This window comes from Mya arenaria, chromosome 10, assembly GCF_026914265.1.
Source record: "Mya arenaria isolate MELC-2E11 chromosome 10, ASM2691426v1".
NCBI lineage: Eukaryota > Metazoa > Mollusca > Bivalvia > Myida > Myidae > Mya > Mya arenaria.
Window position 1 is genome coordinate 69,698,610 of NC_069131.1, and position 16,708 is coordinate 69,715,317.

The window sequence follows — 16,708 nt, forward strand, 5'->3', positions numbered from 1 at the left end:
ATAACCGAATTTTAATCAAGTTTCTAGTAGCCTTTATTCAGCTATCAAAATTCACCAACAAATGTCAAACGATATCTTCCAAACAATACTTTAAACCCGTGTTAATCATTTCATCAACAACAAAATGCATGCAACAATATAAGAAAAGCTGTACTTACTGGATAATATCTTCATAATTAAAATTCGTCTAAATTTGAAACATTTATGCTGCAGACGACATTTACCCCGTGTTAAAATAAATTATATTTGCGGGGATCGCAATAGATTAAACAACACTAATTTGTACGGGTCACCAGGTTAGACATCGACGTACTGGTTTTGGTTCCGGAAGAAATGGTACTGAAAAAAGAATTTGGCTGTTCTAAAGCTTTTAGGGATAAAAGTATGTAATGGGTTAGTTTGAAATCTATCAGCACACAGTAAAATCGACCCGATGGAAACATGTGGCCATCAATTTAGCTATAATATCAATATTTAGATTGAAAATCAATGGGCACGGAAGAATGTCTAAAAAACCGGACAAAATGAAATCGTTTTTTTTTTCCGAATGTGTCATGCATTTGATCGTCCTCAGATGTGTCTTATCATTAGTTATTCCGTTCAACTGGTTTCTTTCCTTGAATATTACCAATATTGATTGATGAAAACGCGCAGTTATGCGGACTTTGCTCAATTAATTGAATGATTATGGGAGTAAACTTTTTTTTCGGAGATAATATCAAATCCGATAGAATTAACTATTTTCGGGAAACACAACAGTTGCTAGTTAAGCAACCGAGTCTGGGTAGTTATTTGTATTTATAAATGAGCCAATATACCCCGAATCCAATTCTGTTTTCAGACAGGCAAATATGCATATTAATAATTTGACCTGGACCCACGCAGAAAACTATACACTTATATGACAAAAAGCAGCATAAATGGTGTACAACAAATTGTCTTTTGTAAATGCTGAAACAATGTTAAAAGACACATGAAAAAAGGTTGCCTTTAACGTTCTCCGTAAATATATAGTCAGTTACATTTGAAATACACCGATTTCCAAAATTGAGTCAATTATTTGAATCTGGCTGAGATGCGAGCTTTTTAAATTTCAAATAATTGCAAAATTCTTAATTGGCATTTAATGGCTTTGCCTATCTGTATCTTTGATCAGAGTGCAATTTCAATGTGAAGAAGTTAAAGCATTTCTTTGCGGTTAGAAACTGTGTTGCAATACTATCTGAAGAAAACCTTTAACACTTTTCAAATAAACCAAACAGATTTCCCACTTATTATATGATTGCCTTGATGACAGTGCTCAGTATCCTACTATTATGGTAATTAGTCCTGTAAATTTATAGAACAGAACAGAACAGATAATTTATTAAGACTTGTACAAAGTACATCATCTTCTTAACAATATACATATAATAATTGAACACATGGTGAGAACACAGGTAATACAATAAAGAGTAAATTAGAATACAGATGTATGGACATATTCAAATTAGGTGAGAATGAACAAAAATATAACAAAAAATGAATCATTGTTATAATTCAATATTAAGAGTTGTTCGTCTTATACATAACGCTTCTTTGACAAATAAAGATAGTTTTACAAGTTCTTGTCTATTTGTTGAATTTAACAGTTCAATAAATTTTAGTACAGACGGACGTATATAATAATTACGTTTGATGTATTTCTTTCTAATAAGATTAAAACATGGACAAATAAAAATAAAATGGAACTCGTCTTCTATATCTCTTCTATTACAACATAAACAATATCTTTCACCACGTTGAATTCGATTACGGTTATATCTACCCGTTTTAATTCTTAAAGGGTGAAGAAGTCTAAGTCTGCAAAAGAATAGGCGTAAGATTTTAGGTAAAATGTCTAAATAATGTTCATAACCAAAAGTGGTTTTAAAGTCTTTATACAAAAACAAGACTGGACTATCAAGAGAGCGATACCACTTTTGCCTAAAACAATCAATTATTCTAGCTTTTAACTCACACAAAAAATACTTTTCATTTGGTACACTGGCATTATCAAATACATATCCAAAGCCAAACTCGCTCAAAAGCTTTCTAACATTTGATACCCAATTATTCTTTCCTATTACACAGGCTGATAATGCATACCTATAACCAGCAAACTTTATTTCAACACACGTTTATTATGTGATATAAACAAATATACATACATCTTATATTATTAAAAACACAAATAAACAAACTTAACATACCCCCATACACATAGACTTTTAGGTTACCAAACACCCTTTATTGGATCCACAATCATGTGCAATTTTAACACGCGGGGAGATTGTACATGCATGGAAGATCACAAAGCATAACGACTGTTTGGTTGCAAGCTCGTCCTACCTAACGCCTTAATACTCGTTACTGTCGCGAAGCAAAACTTATGAACTGTTCAACTATGAAAGACTCATATCCATGTCGGTAGGTATGTACATTGGTTGCTAAACATTGAATATGTGACATTCGTCAATTTCAGTGACATAAGCCTGTTAATGATCTTTAAAACTAATATATATCTTTGTTTCTGTAAGTCGGAAAAATATTTGATTAACTGCCATTGAGAATAAAACAACTTATTTCATGTTGTATGCTAAGCATATACATTTATACTTGTCATATTAACATGTTTTCATTTAAATTGATTAAAGTTTTACTTAACTATATTTGAATAGTTGTTAAAGCATAATTCAGAAAACTCATTGATCGTTTACAGCTGCGATTAAGATAAATATTCGTTGTATTGCACTGTATAATAAGATCTTTAATTGCGGTCACAGTCATGGTTAAGATCATCCACAGATAAAATTTCAATTGTATAACATCAAAACTAAATTGATACACGAAACCTATCGTAATCATCTCATTGTGTCAGATTTTTGCTTTGTCGAAATGTCAGCCAATCAGGTTGTATGCTAGGTCAGTAAGGTAACCTCAAGTAATATTTTAATGATTAAGAAAGACTCGTTCGGTACCCCGCCTATCATTAAGATTGTTCTTCATGCCATCTAACGATATCTTAACAAATGCATATCTACCTTTATTTTATCAACTTTAATTTATCTTTAAGCTATATTAAAGCTGTGCTTAATAGTCAGAGTTAAGTTAATATATATGTAAACGAAACATAAATATGCCTCTGCGTCGCTCTATTTTCGGAGAGCGTGTAACAAAGATGGATGAGAAGCACGTAAATACACTTGCGCCAGGCTATTTTCTGAAAATGAATCGATCTACATTCTTATAAGGCTATGAAAAAATTATGTGTGTTTAACACACTTTACAACAAAAGTTTAATACTGATGGTACAGTTGAACATGTTATTTATATTGCCGTAATGTGTCCAGACCGTTCTGGCTTTATAAATAGATTTCCTGATAACCTATAGGTTTAAAAGCTACGCTTAATAAACTACCAATTTGAAACGATATTTAGAGCTATGATTCATTATACATATTCACTGCTGTGATATTAAATGTTTAGCTTAAGTAATATGATACTCCCGCCTCTAGAGTTTAATTATACTGATATAAAGCTAGGGCGGGAGTATCATATTACTTAAGCTAAACATTAAATATCAGAAGAACCAAAAAACTAACCTGTCACTTATGTCAAACAGACAATCAATACATATTTAAAACTTTCAGGGTGTTTAAGTAAGTTATCAACAAAACATCCATGCATGGTTACACATTACCACAATTAGTTTAGGCCGTTCGTTCATTATGTTAAATCACCTAACGGCACACATCAACATAATAATATAATAGTATTATACGTTATGACTACCCTAAACTAAATTTAAGCATATGTTTGATTTTGTATGGCCTTACCATGGTGAGAAATACGCTGGCAATCAGTTCTTTGTGATTGTATTGGTAAACAAGTTGTGTACGTGATAGCATTGTTATTTCAATAATATTTTTCGGACATTCTCTACAATTATGCCAGGTAAGAACTGCATTATTTCTGTCGATTTAAAATACTGTGCAACTAGCTGCGATTAAATTGAATTTATAAGCAGCATTTTGATATTTGTAAAACAGTAGTAGTTAGAATAAGGTCATGCTGCAATAAGGAACAAGCTGAATAAGCACTGATAGTGCTGAATGGCATTACCATGATGGTGGTCTTCGCTGAAGCCAGTCAGCACTATCAGTACTTATATTCCATACTGCAGCATGACAATCACAATCGTCATTACCACTACCATCATGACCACCATCATATTACGTAATCATCTTCATTATCCTCATTCAATCTACATCAGATTTATTTTGTATACGATCAAGCCTTGTTGGCAATATTCGCAACAGGAAAGTCTTTGGCAAGGAACCGAAACATATTATCATTTATATTTGTATTTTTATTATTATTATTATTATTATTATTATTATTATTATTATTATTATTATTATTATAATTATTATTAATTTTATTATATTTAGTGAGATTTACATAAAGACATAGATACAAAGCTCAAGCCTATAACTGAAACGAAAACGAGATTGAGAAATGACTTGCCTAAGTTAATTGAACAATCTCAAACAATTTCCTAATTTAGTACAATATATATAACGTAAAATAAATGGAAGTTTTCTAATTATATATAATTGTGATTTCTGTTTTCCTTCGACCTTTTAAGAACCAACCTTTGTGGGTGTTTTCTGTGTGAAAATCAATAACAAATGAGTACAAACAACACGTTAAACGTTGACTCATTACTCATACAAAACAGTTCTTACGTTAAAAGCCAATGTTTCAAGTATTTCCCTAACATCTATGTCAGTTTAAGATATGAGAGAAACGATTCTAACATAGTACAAACGTGAATCGAGTAAGTTGTTGGGTAATATTTGTTTGAACATGAACCAGGTCATCACACCTGACATTGAAGATTTGACCAAAGTTTCGTAAACATTAATTGACAAAAGGGTACCAGATATATGAACGCGGGCGATGAAGAATAGTCTGTCAACATATACAGCCACGAGCACAAAGCACGATACCAAACTTTGACGAATAGTTCAATTATAAGGTCTTTTAAAAATACGGGGTATTCTATATATCAGTTTGAACTATAAAGCCATCCTAAATTCTTTAAAGCAACCTGTGTACTTAACAAAAACTAATTTTGTTGAATCACATTCTTTTTAAGGACTTGGGAGAGTAGCGTTTGGCGTCGCAGCGGGTGTTGCAACACTGGCTGGTGCCCCTGTCGCTTTAGGCGCCCTCGGGTTTGGATCTGCCGGTGTCGTTGCTGGGTCTATCGCGGCTGGCATTCAGGTTTGTAATTATGCATACATTTGGTATCTTAGTTGATGTTTTTCAATTGGTGTTTATTTATCTAAATTTTGTAACATCTGTATACAAAAATAAACCACAGTGATTAGCTGTGAAGCCAACAGCTACAAATCCATCTATCAGTGATCTAAAGAAGAATAAAGCAACATCAACCCACTGAAAAATCTCATTACAGCCGTAAAATTAAGTTTTTATAAAAACATGTCTGGTCAGAAAGTAGGCCAGTAAGTCAAATATAAGCAAAATCTGATATCCAAATCTGGCAGTTGAGACAATAGCTTCAACTGAATTGTTTCGTTTTAATAGGTATGTCAAAATAATTTGTTTGTGAATTTTAGGCCAATTTTTTTACATGCTCAAACACATATTTCAACATTTCAGGGACCAGCCGTCGTATCCGGAAGTTACTTTGCACTTGCGCAGAGCGCCGGAGCAGCGGGCCTAGCTGTCGGGACACAGGCTGCCTTGTTTGTAGGTGGGGCGATTGCAGGTGTTTTGGGCAGTTTATAAATAGGCTATAAAAAAGCAACCAAGGACACGATTATAAGCTTTTTTCTAAGCGACATTGACTTTCTATCACTTTATTTCGGACACATCCCAGTGGTATATAGAACAACTCAATGTTCAGCCTTGATGGGTGTTTAAAAATGCTTCTTAAATGTAGCTGGTATTGGTTATACTTTAAATGTTGAAATGAAATAAAAGTAAAATATCAATTTATCTCTCAATGCCATTAATATGTCAACATCTAATAAAATAAACGTATTTATCACATGCTTTAACTTGTTTCCGGTTTAATAAAACCGTCACGTATTTTCTGTTTTACACATGTGTAATATATAAAGTGCTCTATTTATATTTGTATGTAGTACCTCATTCCGCATGTTTGTAGACAAGTCAATGGGCAAACATATCTGTTCAATTTGCAATATTCCGTAAAGTCATACCTTTATTTCTCATTTTATAGCCGGATTTTTCCACGAGAAGAAACGGGTTCTTCAATGGCATAAACCGTGTTGGTGGGCTTTTAAGTTTTTATTCGACGTCATGATGTCAATAGTTTTTACCCAATTATTTTGACACTTAATATTACACGTAAAACTTGTCTACATGTTGTCTTGAACACTTGTGAATATGGGTCACCTCAGTCACAAAAGGTCACTGGATAAAATCTATTTTTTTATCAACTTGTAATGAAACTTTGTCAGAATTCTTGTATGCATGTTTTCTTGAGAAATTGTGAATATGGATCACATTAGGTCAAAAATTAGGTCACTAGGTGAAATCTTAAGAAATATATTCCCCATGTCATAATCTTTCTTCGTGAAATTTTACAGTTTTATTCTGCATGGTAATTTAGTCAAAATAAAGTTCAATATAATATAAGCAAAATATTGCAGTATATTCCCGAAATAATTCTCCAGTTTTAATGGATTTATATATTTTGTTTCTTTTGGTGTGTCATCTTTGGTCAAAAACTAGGTTTCTGTGACTTATCGTTTACGAACAGCCGATGTATTTATAAAATGTTCATTTTTTCCTGACACAAATGGATCAGTTTCTAAAGCAAACGAGCAATTTCGTCTTTATTTCGTGAAAAACATTCTAATAAACGGTCCTTACTTAATGTATTAAAGCATAGATTGCGTCTTGAACATATCACAAATAATAATGTCGTCATACGGGATATGACGTCACAATAATAAAAGAAACAAATGTCGTTAAAAATAGTTATATGTTGTCATGATATCATTTTAGTATAACGTCTTCCAATGAATAAAATAAAAACGATCGGAGGTAAATGTTGTTTTAAAAAAGTCAGGGTACTTTATTTCTGAAATGCAGGTGGCACAGAAGTGTTATTGCTTTGTGGTACTCAGCTCATCGCTGATTGGGATTGCCAATCTATGCAAATACATGTAAACATGTACATGCATAATAGAAAAATGAAATTTGTAATCTGAATAACATTAATTGTAAACGTAAATGCATATTTTTCCACAATGTCATCGATTTATTATTCAATACATCAGCATATCTGGTTTGTATCAGGCCTAGAGTATCAGGTTGCTGATGAAAACTTTCAAAAGAAGGTAAAATATTAAATTGGATAGATTTGATGTCCTCCATCCAATGCCAGGGTTAATTTAAGCTACGCGACATTTTAACGCGCATTCCGTATAAATATTTACTTTTTAGCAGGCGATCGTAACATTGTAAGTGCTGCAATATAAGGGTGAAATCTTAAGTCTAGAAGAGCGAAATAGCTAGGTCTCAAAAACGATAAATTGCTAAACTGAGTCCTGAGGCCATTTTCAATAAGCATCTTAGTAGCAATTTTGTGAAGTGGAGAATTGTCTTCGGAATTTTAAGAAAACGACAATGTTTGGATAGCAAAAATATAAATATAAGCAAGAAAATGGTCTAAACCATATATGCATATTAATAAATCTGATGAAATGGAGAGGGTATTAAAAATAACCGATGCCAAAAATACGAAATTCTCATTAAATTGAAAATATTCGCTAAGATGCTTTTTAAATACGGCCCCAGAAAACGATTAAACACAAACTAGTTTATAGTTAAACCTGTGTTACCGGGCGTATGAGGTTGCTTATTTTGGTCATTGCATCCCATATTTGTTATGCCCCATTTCAAAGAGTGGTATATTGCTTTGCACAATTCCTGGACCTATGGTTATCAAAATTGACTTGAAGTTTGGGCCTGACCAGTAGATGACCCCTCTTGATTTTGGGTTTCATCGGGTCAAAGGTCAAGGTCACAGTGACCTTTAACACAAAAAAGTTAACAAAGCTTCTCCCAGAGATATCTCAATGTCTGGGCCTATGATCATCAAACTTGACATCGGGGTTGGGCCTGACCAGTAGATGACCCCTTTAAATTTTAGGGGTCATCAGGTCAAAGTTCAAGGTTACAGTGACCTTGAATGCAAAAGGTTGTCTGTGTGATAACTTGACACTGCCTGCACCCATGGCCCAAAAACTTTGAGGTCCATGCATATTTCATTCAATTGTCCAAATTATTCTGACAACATGGCGCTCGGGGGAGCATAATGTTTGACAAACATCTCTTGTTTTATTAGTCATTTCATGTAAGTATATAAAAAACATATTAAATGTTTGTTTGTTCTTATATATTGAGAATCAAATTATTACTGCGATTTACGACACAAGTTATAATGGTACCTCATGTTAAAAAAAGTAAATTGATGATTTATCTTTACTTCAAGGAGGAAAACCATTTTCGATATTTTACATGATACAATGAACGAACGAATTTGGGCTGGTTAAAGTGTGTGGAGCCCGGAAATTGAATGGATATACTTGTGGTATATTTTGTTCTTATGTCTGAAGCGTCAGGACTGGAACGGTATCCGAAAGGAATAGCTCCCAAGCATAAAAAACAGTGGTGTTGGGAATTTCGTCCAATGGGCAATAGGAAAATTGTCAAAAGAAGCTGATGTTACGCAGATTAGAGAGTTGTGTTATTAGTATAGTGTCTTTTTCAAATACTCGTTGGACAGATATAAATTAAACAGATCGCATAAATTGATCGAACAGATTGTCTTAATTTTGTTACCATTTACCATATATATATATATATAATATATATATATATATATATATATATATATATATATAAACGTGTTTGAAGAAAATTCAACAATGTAATGGACATTCTTTGCACATCATTCTTATCTGAAGACAGATGTTTTCGGTTCCAAGTGACACTATATTCCTTAGAAGCCGTACCATAATCGTTTATTTGATTCGCACAAGGGCCAGCATTTTATAAAGTAGATGCATAGTGCACACATTTGAACATGTTTGAGATTGTTTGTAATGTGTTACAAACAGCTACTGCTGTAAAGGTACGAATATTTTGTGTACCTGTTCATGTACAATCAAAGACGAACTTTAAATAAACAGCTTATTATTCAAACGCAACATCAAAACGATAATATATCACCATAAAACAAAACGATCGTTGAACGTTGTTGCATCGAAGACACTTATAACCACCTTTAAACGCAATTACAATTAAAACAACCGGTAAAACATTCTCTATGCTTCTCAAATACATGTTTAAGATAAAATGACCAGAACACGTGTCTTAAATGAGTTTTGTTGAGCATAAATGAAAAGTAATTGTGAGAAAACGGATTTTAAAAAATATATTTTACTTATTATAAGCTAAACCCTATACGTGTTCACGTAATAGAATTAACTTTGTTTTAGCAATTATTGATCACTTTGGGATAATGTTTGGTTAATGTTTATTAAAAAATGCTTACCCCGAGTAAAACCCTATGGTAACGGAACATTTAAAGGTAGTTAAATCAACACGTATTGCGAACAGTACCGTGTCAGTGATATATTTTAGCATATACTATACTTTGCTTTCGTCTCCGTTGCCTAATGGTTAAGGCGTCCGCCTTCAAGTCGGGAGGTTGTGGGTTTATGGAGTACGCAGTTCTGGTTTAACCCTCGAAAGTCGTACAACGTGTATCGGTTCTTTACATCAAGCACGTAAAAACACCAAGGGGTTTCTCCGAAGAAAGCTAAGGTCTCGAAACCGGACTTTCGGACGGATCCCACCACTGTCCCTTCTGTGTGCTGTCCCTTCAGCATAAACAAAGGACCCTGTTGGAAATAAGTGCCGTCATTTGTCATTAGTTAACTGTTTTACAAAGATTTAATACTACAATATCATTCCGCATGTCTGTAACATAACATAATATCTTAATTGGTATTAATCCAGCAGGTCATGCGTTTACTTCTCTTTTTTATAAAACAGATTATATGAATAAAGTTATCATTTCCCATTTGAATCATAAAAGGAAAACTAGATAGTTGTTATAGAACTGTAACAAATCATTCTCACAAAGTTTGTCACAAACAGGAACTGTCGTCATGGACATTTTACAATAGTCTAACGTCATCTTTAATCTCAAATAGTGTTGTAACGTCAACATTTAAAAAAAAGAACCGCTAAATTATGTAAAAGTGTTTATGTTTTTAATCTTACTAGATATAATCTCATTTTAAACGCAATTAAATCGAACTGATATAGGTTTGGCCGTTTAGTTGTCCCGGATACTCTGCAATGAATGTAACGCGGAAAATGGAGTTGTTTTGTTCAGCTTAAGGTTATCGGGTCAGCAGCTGCGCAGGTGAATCAGAAAGGTCGTCTATATTTATTTTATGTTCTGTTGACGATGCAAGCTTATTGTGTTTATTTCAATATCTTACGCGATTGGAAAATCATCGTTATAATATTTTATAACAAAACAGAACAGAACAGAATGTTTATTATCTTATGCATAAACAGCATATCTATATATTTAGGCATAATGTCAAGAAATGAACAAATAAATAAACACGATAATGAATGCATGTACAAAGGTAACGAAAACATTTAAGTCAGTGCATGATAGTTAACATACATAAAATAAGCTTAGAGGAATATGTTAAAAAATACAATTGACAGGACTGTGTGTTATTAAGTTATACTATTTATCAAATTAAGACGTTTAATAACACATTTACACAAGAAATAAGATAAACTGTTTAGAATCGTCTTATTTCTAGTTGACAGTAAAACAAGATACAGACATGCTATTTTCATTAGCCTTTTACAATCATTATACATATAGCCAATAGCCACCAAATGGTGCGTGTACAAGTTGGTAATTGGTAAAGGAAAGAACATATATAGTTAAGGTGACATTCAAAATCAATGCATTCACATGTATAACAAACATAAATTTTGACTGATCAATCTTAATCTTCTTACTAAATAATGAATTTATGGAAATACTTACTACTGATAACAAGAGTGTAACCGTGAATTGGAAAGCAGAAAGCGCAAAACTATTAAATGTATGGTGAATTCTATTTATTCTAAGAATTCTAAGATTTACTGTGGTCTTCTATAGTCTCATTAGTTAGAAATTCTGTGTTTAATGCTCATGCCTTTCAAATAAAACTCGATATCTTTCATTTGAAACATTGTATTTAACATTTACTCATCCTTTTTGGAATATTAAAACCATATTATTAATTGTGGTAAATCTAATTTGGGAGTAAGAGTGCATCGTTAAGAACTTATAACTGAAAAATCTAGGAAATTCACACGTATTGAGCATACGTGAATTGAACCAACTAATGATTCGGACTCTGATTTTGAAGGCAATAAAATAACAAAGCACATTTTATCATTAAACATCTCAGTTAAACGATTTTTGCAGGGATCGCTGCCACCTCTTTGTAAAACAAGCAAGGAATAACTATTCTGCCTTTAATAGAAGCTCTTGAGTGAGAGCGCGTACATAGCATGCGTTTCACCGAACCACTATGTTTCGCAAACTGAAGTAACCACATAAAGCAACACTTTTCACAAAGTTGTGTGACAAGTGAATTGTTTTCAAATGTAAGTTGAAAATATATAATTTTAGATATGGAACAAACGTTAAATTTCATATTATTCTCTTCGCAGAAGTATTTCAAGTGTTTGCGTGTGTCATGTTTTGTTCTTGAATGTAGTTATGAAGACGTATTATTCACAGGTTTAATTAGTATTAATTATTGAATGTCGCTTATGTTTTATGACCTCCTGCGTGCGTATAATACTTAGGTTTTATCATTTCTTATGATTGACGTTACGCACAACATGAACAGAGACAAAATTAGGTTTCCACCCTTGATTTATATCATGTACTCGTTTGCATTACTCCAATGAGCTGTATGTTGTAGTTATAAATTAGGTTAGTAGCTTATTTATACCACATTTATAAAGAAGTGCATCCACTTACTTTTAAATATTTTTTCAATGATAAATTTGAGTGCCGTCGGTCGATGTGACATTTAAGGGATTTGTAAAACAATACAGATATAGTAGCTGAAACATCTGTCCCCGGTTTGTACTTGCACGTTTCAACCGACATTCATACCACAATGCTGTCAGCTTAATGCAAGTGTTCAAATTTATTAGCCTACACAAAACATATTTGCCACTGATAATTAATTTTCAAGTCAATGCGTTTCCACAATTAATGAGGGTTTCTACTTCAAAACAAGTATTAGTTTTGTTACAGTGTACATAACTTTTATATCAGCGATGGTTTGCCAGCTTGTGCAGCTTCCCATCTTGTATTCAAAGCACGTTGAGTCTAGTTCAGATAAACAGCCACCAGCCTAGTCACATTGATTGTTGTGAGAGGAATACACATCATGCACAATTATAGTTACTGTTAAAATTAACAGAAGCCTGTTTCGGACAGACGCAACATAATTATTTAATTTGTAGTGTTTAGTCGTTTCTCTAAGTATCTATGAATACAAAAGCTGATTGACTAATACATAATAAAACAAAATGTGCTGAAAATAACATTTTCCTGATATTTTGTTTCAAATCCTTCTGAAATATTGGGTACAAAACCACTCTCACTCATTTTCATGTTCGGGAAAAAATAAGAATGATCAATTCCAGATGAAGCACGCCGGGTCGCCAGCTGTGTGATTCACATGAATATTAGATTGTAACGAGGCTCAACGTGTTAATAGCACAGGTCGTGCGTTACTGCTCTGTTTATAATCATCTTGACAGCTTAATGGCTCATAGTCTTTAAAATAATTTAAAATTTAGTACGTTACCACCAACAACAAAAAAAACACATTGATACAAAGAAAATATAAGTAGTTAGGCTTGCATAATTGGAGATCCACAATTTAGCATGCCATTTAGTTAAAGTAATATCTCTACCATTAGCTATTGCAAAGGGAATTATTAGTTGGTAACACAATAAAAACTCTTTGAAGCTGTAGCTTTCAATTTAACGTTTACCTGAACAACGTGTTTCACTTATATATTTTCATAACATATGAATTGCCAATTCAGCCCTTCAATGAAAGAATAGCTTTTCACTTTACCATTTCATCATCCAGTAGTTTTAAAAGTCGTTTAAAATAAAGTGATCTTCTTTACAAATGGTGTCGACCCCATTGGGATGTATGTTAATTGAGCGTTACTTTCACTTTACCTTTCACAGCGTATATCCGTTAAGATCAAGCAATGATCCATTCTCCTTTTCATGTTTCCAATTGCTGGAGTTCATGTACCTTTTAGTTCGATGCAGACAAGTCCTGGCCTGCATATTTGCAAAAAAATGTTTAACTAATATATGAATGAGGCGTTGTTTATTTGCGAAAGGGTTTTTAAAAGTTATTCATATTGATGCATGAATTTTGGTCACCGTTGTTTTTTAGAAAATCATAGGTGTTGTTACTCCCTCGTGTAATTCCCCTTTTTTAAAAAACCAAACCCCATAAGATAAGTTTTATTAGCTCAAACATCAGTTTATATCAATGTAGATCCAAAACAAAATGTTTTTGTTTTTAACCACTATCACTGCAATAGTTTCACTAATTATTTTTTAAGATTATACTAAATTACCACTGAACAATCAGTAGCTAGAGAAGTCCAGCGAACACCATATCTGTTACAGTTTCGGATGTTTATAATGTGTAGTAGAAATGATAGAATTATTATCTACATTGTATGGCAAATAAGATGTATGGCAAATAAGGTGTGTTAAAATTTGTTTTCTTTTTGTATACATAATACAAAATACAAATTCGAAACAACCTATTGCGCTACTACACAATTGCATACTCAAATACTACACCAGACATCCTGCCTGGTTCGAAATTTACATGGAGCAGACATTATACCATCTTTGTATGGATAACTCGTGCACGGAAGAGACTCAGATTGTAAAATGAGGCCACTGGATCCATCTGAAAGCCAGCCACAGCTGCACATCTGCATTCCTTGTATCCACGCCTCCAAAAGCTGGGCAGGGGTGGCAATCGTGAGGCCATAGTCAGTGCATCTTCTAGACGCCTCGGCAAACGTTAACGTGTAAAATCCGTTGACGCCTTCTTTCAATGTTACTGAAAGCAGAGAAAACGGACGATGTGCTTTATGTTTTGTTATGTTTTTGTTTTATTTTATATAAACGGACTACGATATTTATAAGAAACTCATACTGTAGAACTTCATTTAAAAAAGCAACACGAAATGCCTGATCACATGTACAAAGGAACGTGTCTGTAAGTGTATGTACGATTAATTATTAATTATCGTGATTGTTTAACTAGTATGTGTGTGCCGTGTAAACAAATCTCCTTTTTGTTTCAATACAGACACACACTTTCAACAAACAGTGGCATTACTTATTACAATTGTACACCACTTTATAATAAGTAGTTTATATAAAAGGTGTTCAAAAACACGAGCACACGCTCAAAGGGACATATTTAAAGATTTAAAATAACATCAATCATTATTTTTAACGGTAATGTTTATATTTAGTGAATTTGAATCGAGTGGAACATCTAATTCCAGTCGACATTACTCATCAAGGAAAAAACGGCCTCAGAATTTTTGCGACTTGATTTCTCGTCAATTATACAATAAAATCCTAGCTTTAAATTACGTTTAGAAGATACGCGCGGTTAGAAATGCAATTCTCTCAAGAGTGATTGATCAACTACCAGTGATTGGTAAACAAGCAGTGATAGGTCAACAATTAGTGATAGGTCAACTACCAGTGATAGGTCAACAATTAGTGATAGGTCAACTACCAGTGATAGGTCAACAATTAGTGATAGGTCAACAACCAGTGATAGTTCAACAATTAGTGATAGGTCAACTACCAGTGATAGGTCAACTACCAGTGATAGGTCAACAATTAGTGATAGGTCAACTACCAGTGATAGGTCAACAATTAGTGATAGGTCAACTACCAGTGATAGGTCAACAATTAATGATAGGTCAACTACCAGTGATAGGTCAGCAATTAGTGATAGGTCAACAAGCAGTGATAGTTCAACAATTAGCGATAGGTCAACAAGCAGTGATAATTCAACAATTAGGGATAGGTCAACAAGCAGTGATAGTTCAACAATTAGCGATAGGTCAACAAGCAGTGATAATTCAACAATTAGCGATAGGTCAACAAGCAGTGATAGGTCAACAATTAGCGATAGGGCAACAAGCAGTGATAGGTCAACAATTAGTGATAGGTCAACAAGCAGTGATAGTTCAACAATTAGCGATAGGGCAACAAGCAGTGATAGTTCAACACTTAGCGATAGATAAACAAGCGTGCATGGGTAAACAAGCAGCGAATTATTTACAAACAGTGATAGGCTTACAAGCACGGATAGGTCAACAAAGAATGATAGGTCTTATGGAACATATCTGTATGACGTAAGCGGGAAATTTGACGTGGTACTGTCCCTGAATTTCATAATGTTCTGAAAATCGGACATGCTGTAATAAATGTTGAATCGTAAAATTAAAAATTATTAAATACCTGGGAAGCAAATTATCGGTCCTTGACTCCAGACTCCGTCCGTTCCACAGGTTAAAGTGATGGTTGTAGGTCCTTTTGCAGTGAATCCTTCCTTACATCGCATCTTTAATTTGCCTCGAATTGCATTTATATTACCGAGAATGACGGTGCTGTTTAAAATTGATAGAGGGGAACATTCTGAAAATGAATGTATCTTTATTGGTTGTTTGGAGAAGAGAAACAATGTGTTTGCAGGAACACACACTTTCCAATCAAGTCAGCTAAATGTGAAGCATGTTTAAGCGTAAGAATATTGATTCAAGTTGAATTAAATACTTATTTGTGCACTGGATAACATACCTTGTACATTAATTATATGCATTTGTAATTAATGTATTAATTTAAAACAAATCAAGCACTCGTTTAAATACGGTTAACTAGAATTCCTTATTTACAGAAAAAGTAAATGCATTGTATTTCCATTTGATGTAAGGCGTATAAATTGTTTTGGAAGACATATGGTATGTGCGCACTATAAACATTATCAATTCTGTATTGACGTAATGCAAATGATTGCCCTTTTCACGACATATAAACATTGAACTATCTGCGCTAGCTATATTCCTTATCTTAAATATTATTTCATGCCTTTTTTTAGTTTTGGCTTACCTTTAATTTCACATGTGTTTTTCTGAATATTGCATACATTTCCAGGGTCACATGAGTGTATGCCACACTGTACATGGTCCTGCAAAACAGAAAAAAATGTTCTATGCATTCTCGATATAATTGTAAATTTTGCTTTACTTTCAGAAAAAATATCTACTTTACTATTTATATCCATCAAACCAAATTTTACATAATTTGGAGTCTAACATACCCCGTGTATCCCCCACGTAACTTAATTATATAATTGTTTTTGTTGTGTCGACCAAGATAGAAGAGTATCAATATTCTATTTTTCAAATACGTTAGGACTTGTGCCCTAAAATTATTACC

General features: G+C 33.2%; 1 protein-coding gene across 1 annotated transcript; it reads left to right on the top strand.

Annotated features, from left to right (window-relative positions):
* Window positions 1-3,837: 3,837 nt before the first annotated feature.
* On the top strand, window positions 3,838-6,110 carry LOC128206853 (interferon alpha-inducible protein 27-like protein 2A). The gene is made up of 3 exons (XM_052909553.1): window positions 3,838-3,975; window positions 5,183-5,310; window positions 5,710-6,110. The coding sequence occupies exons 1-3, from the start codon at window positions 3,969-3,971 to the stop codon at window positions 5,836-5,838; spliced, it is 264 nt and encodes an 87-aa protein (XP_052765513.1). The 5' UTR covers window positions 3,838-3,968; the 3' UTR covers window positions 5,839-6,110.
* Window positions 6,111-16,708: the final 10,598 nt, after the last annotated feature.

What these genes read in the sequence shown, in the direction of transcription:
- LOC128206853 (XM_052909553.1), top strand. An exon ending in CTATCGCGGCTGGCATTCAG is followed by an intron (nt 5,311 to 5,709) that starts GTTTGTAATTAT and finishes TCAACATTTCAG; the next exon opens with GGACCAGCCGTCGTATCCGG.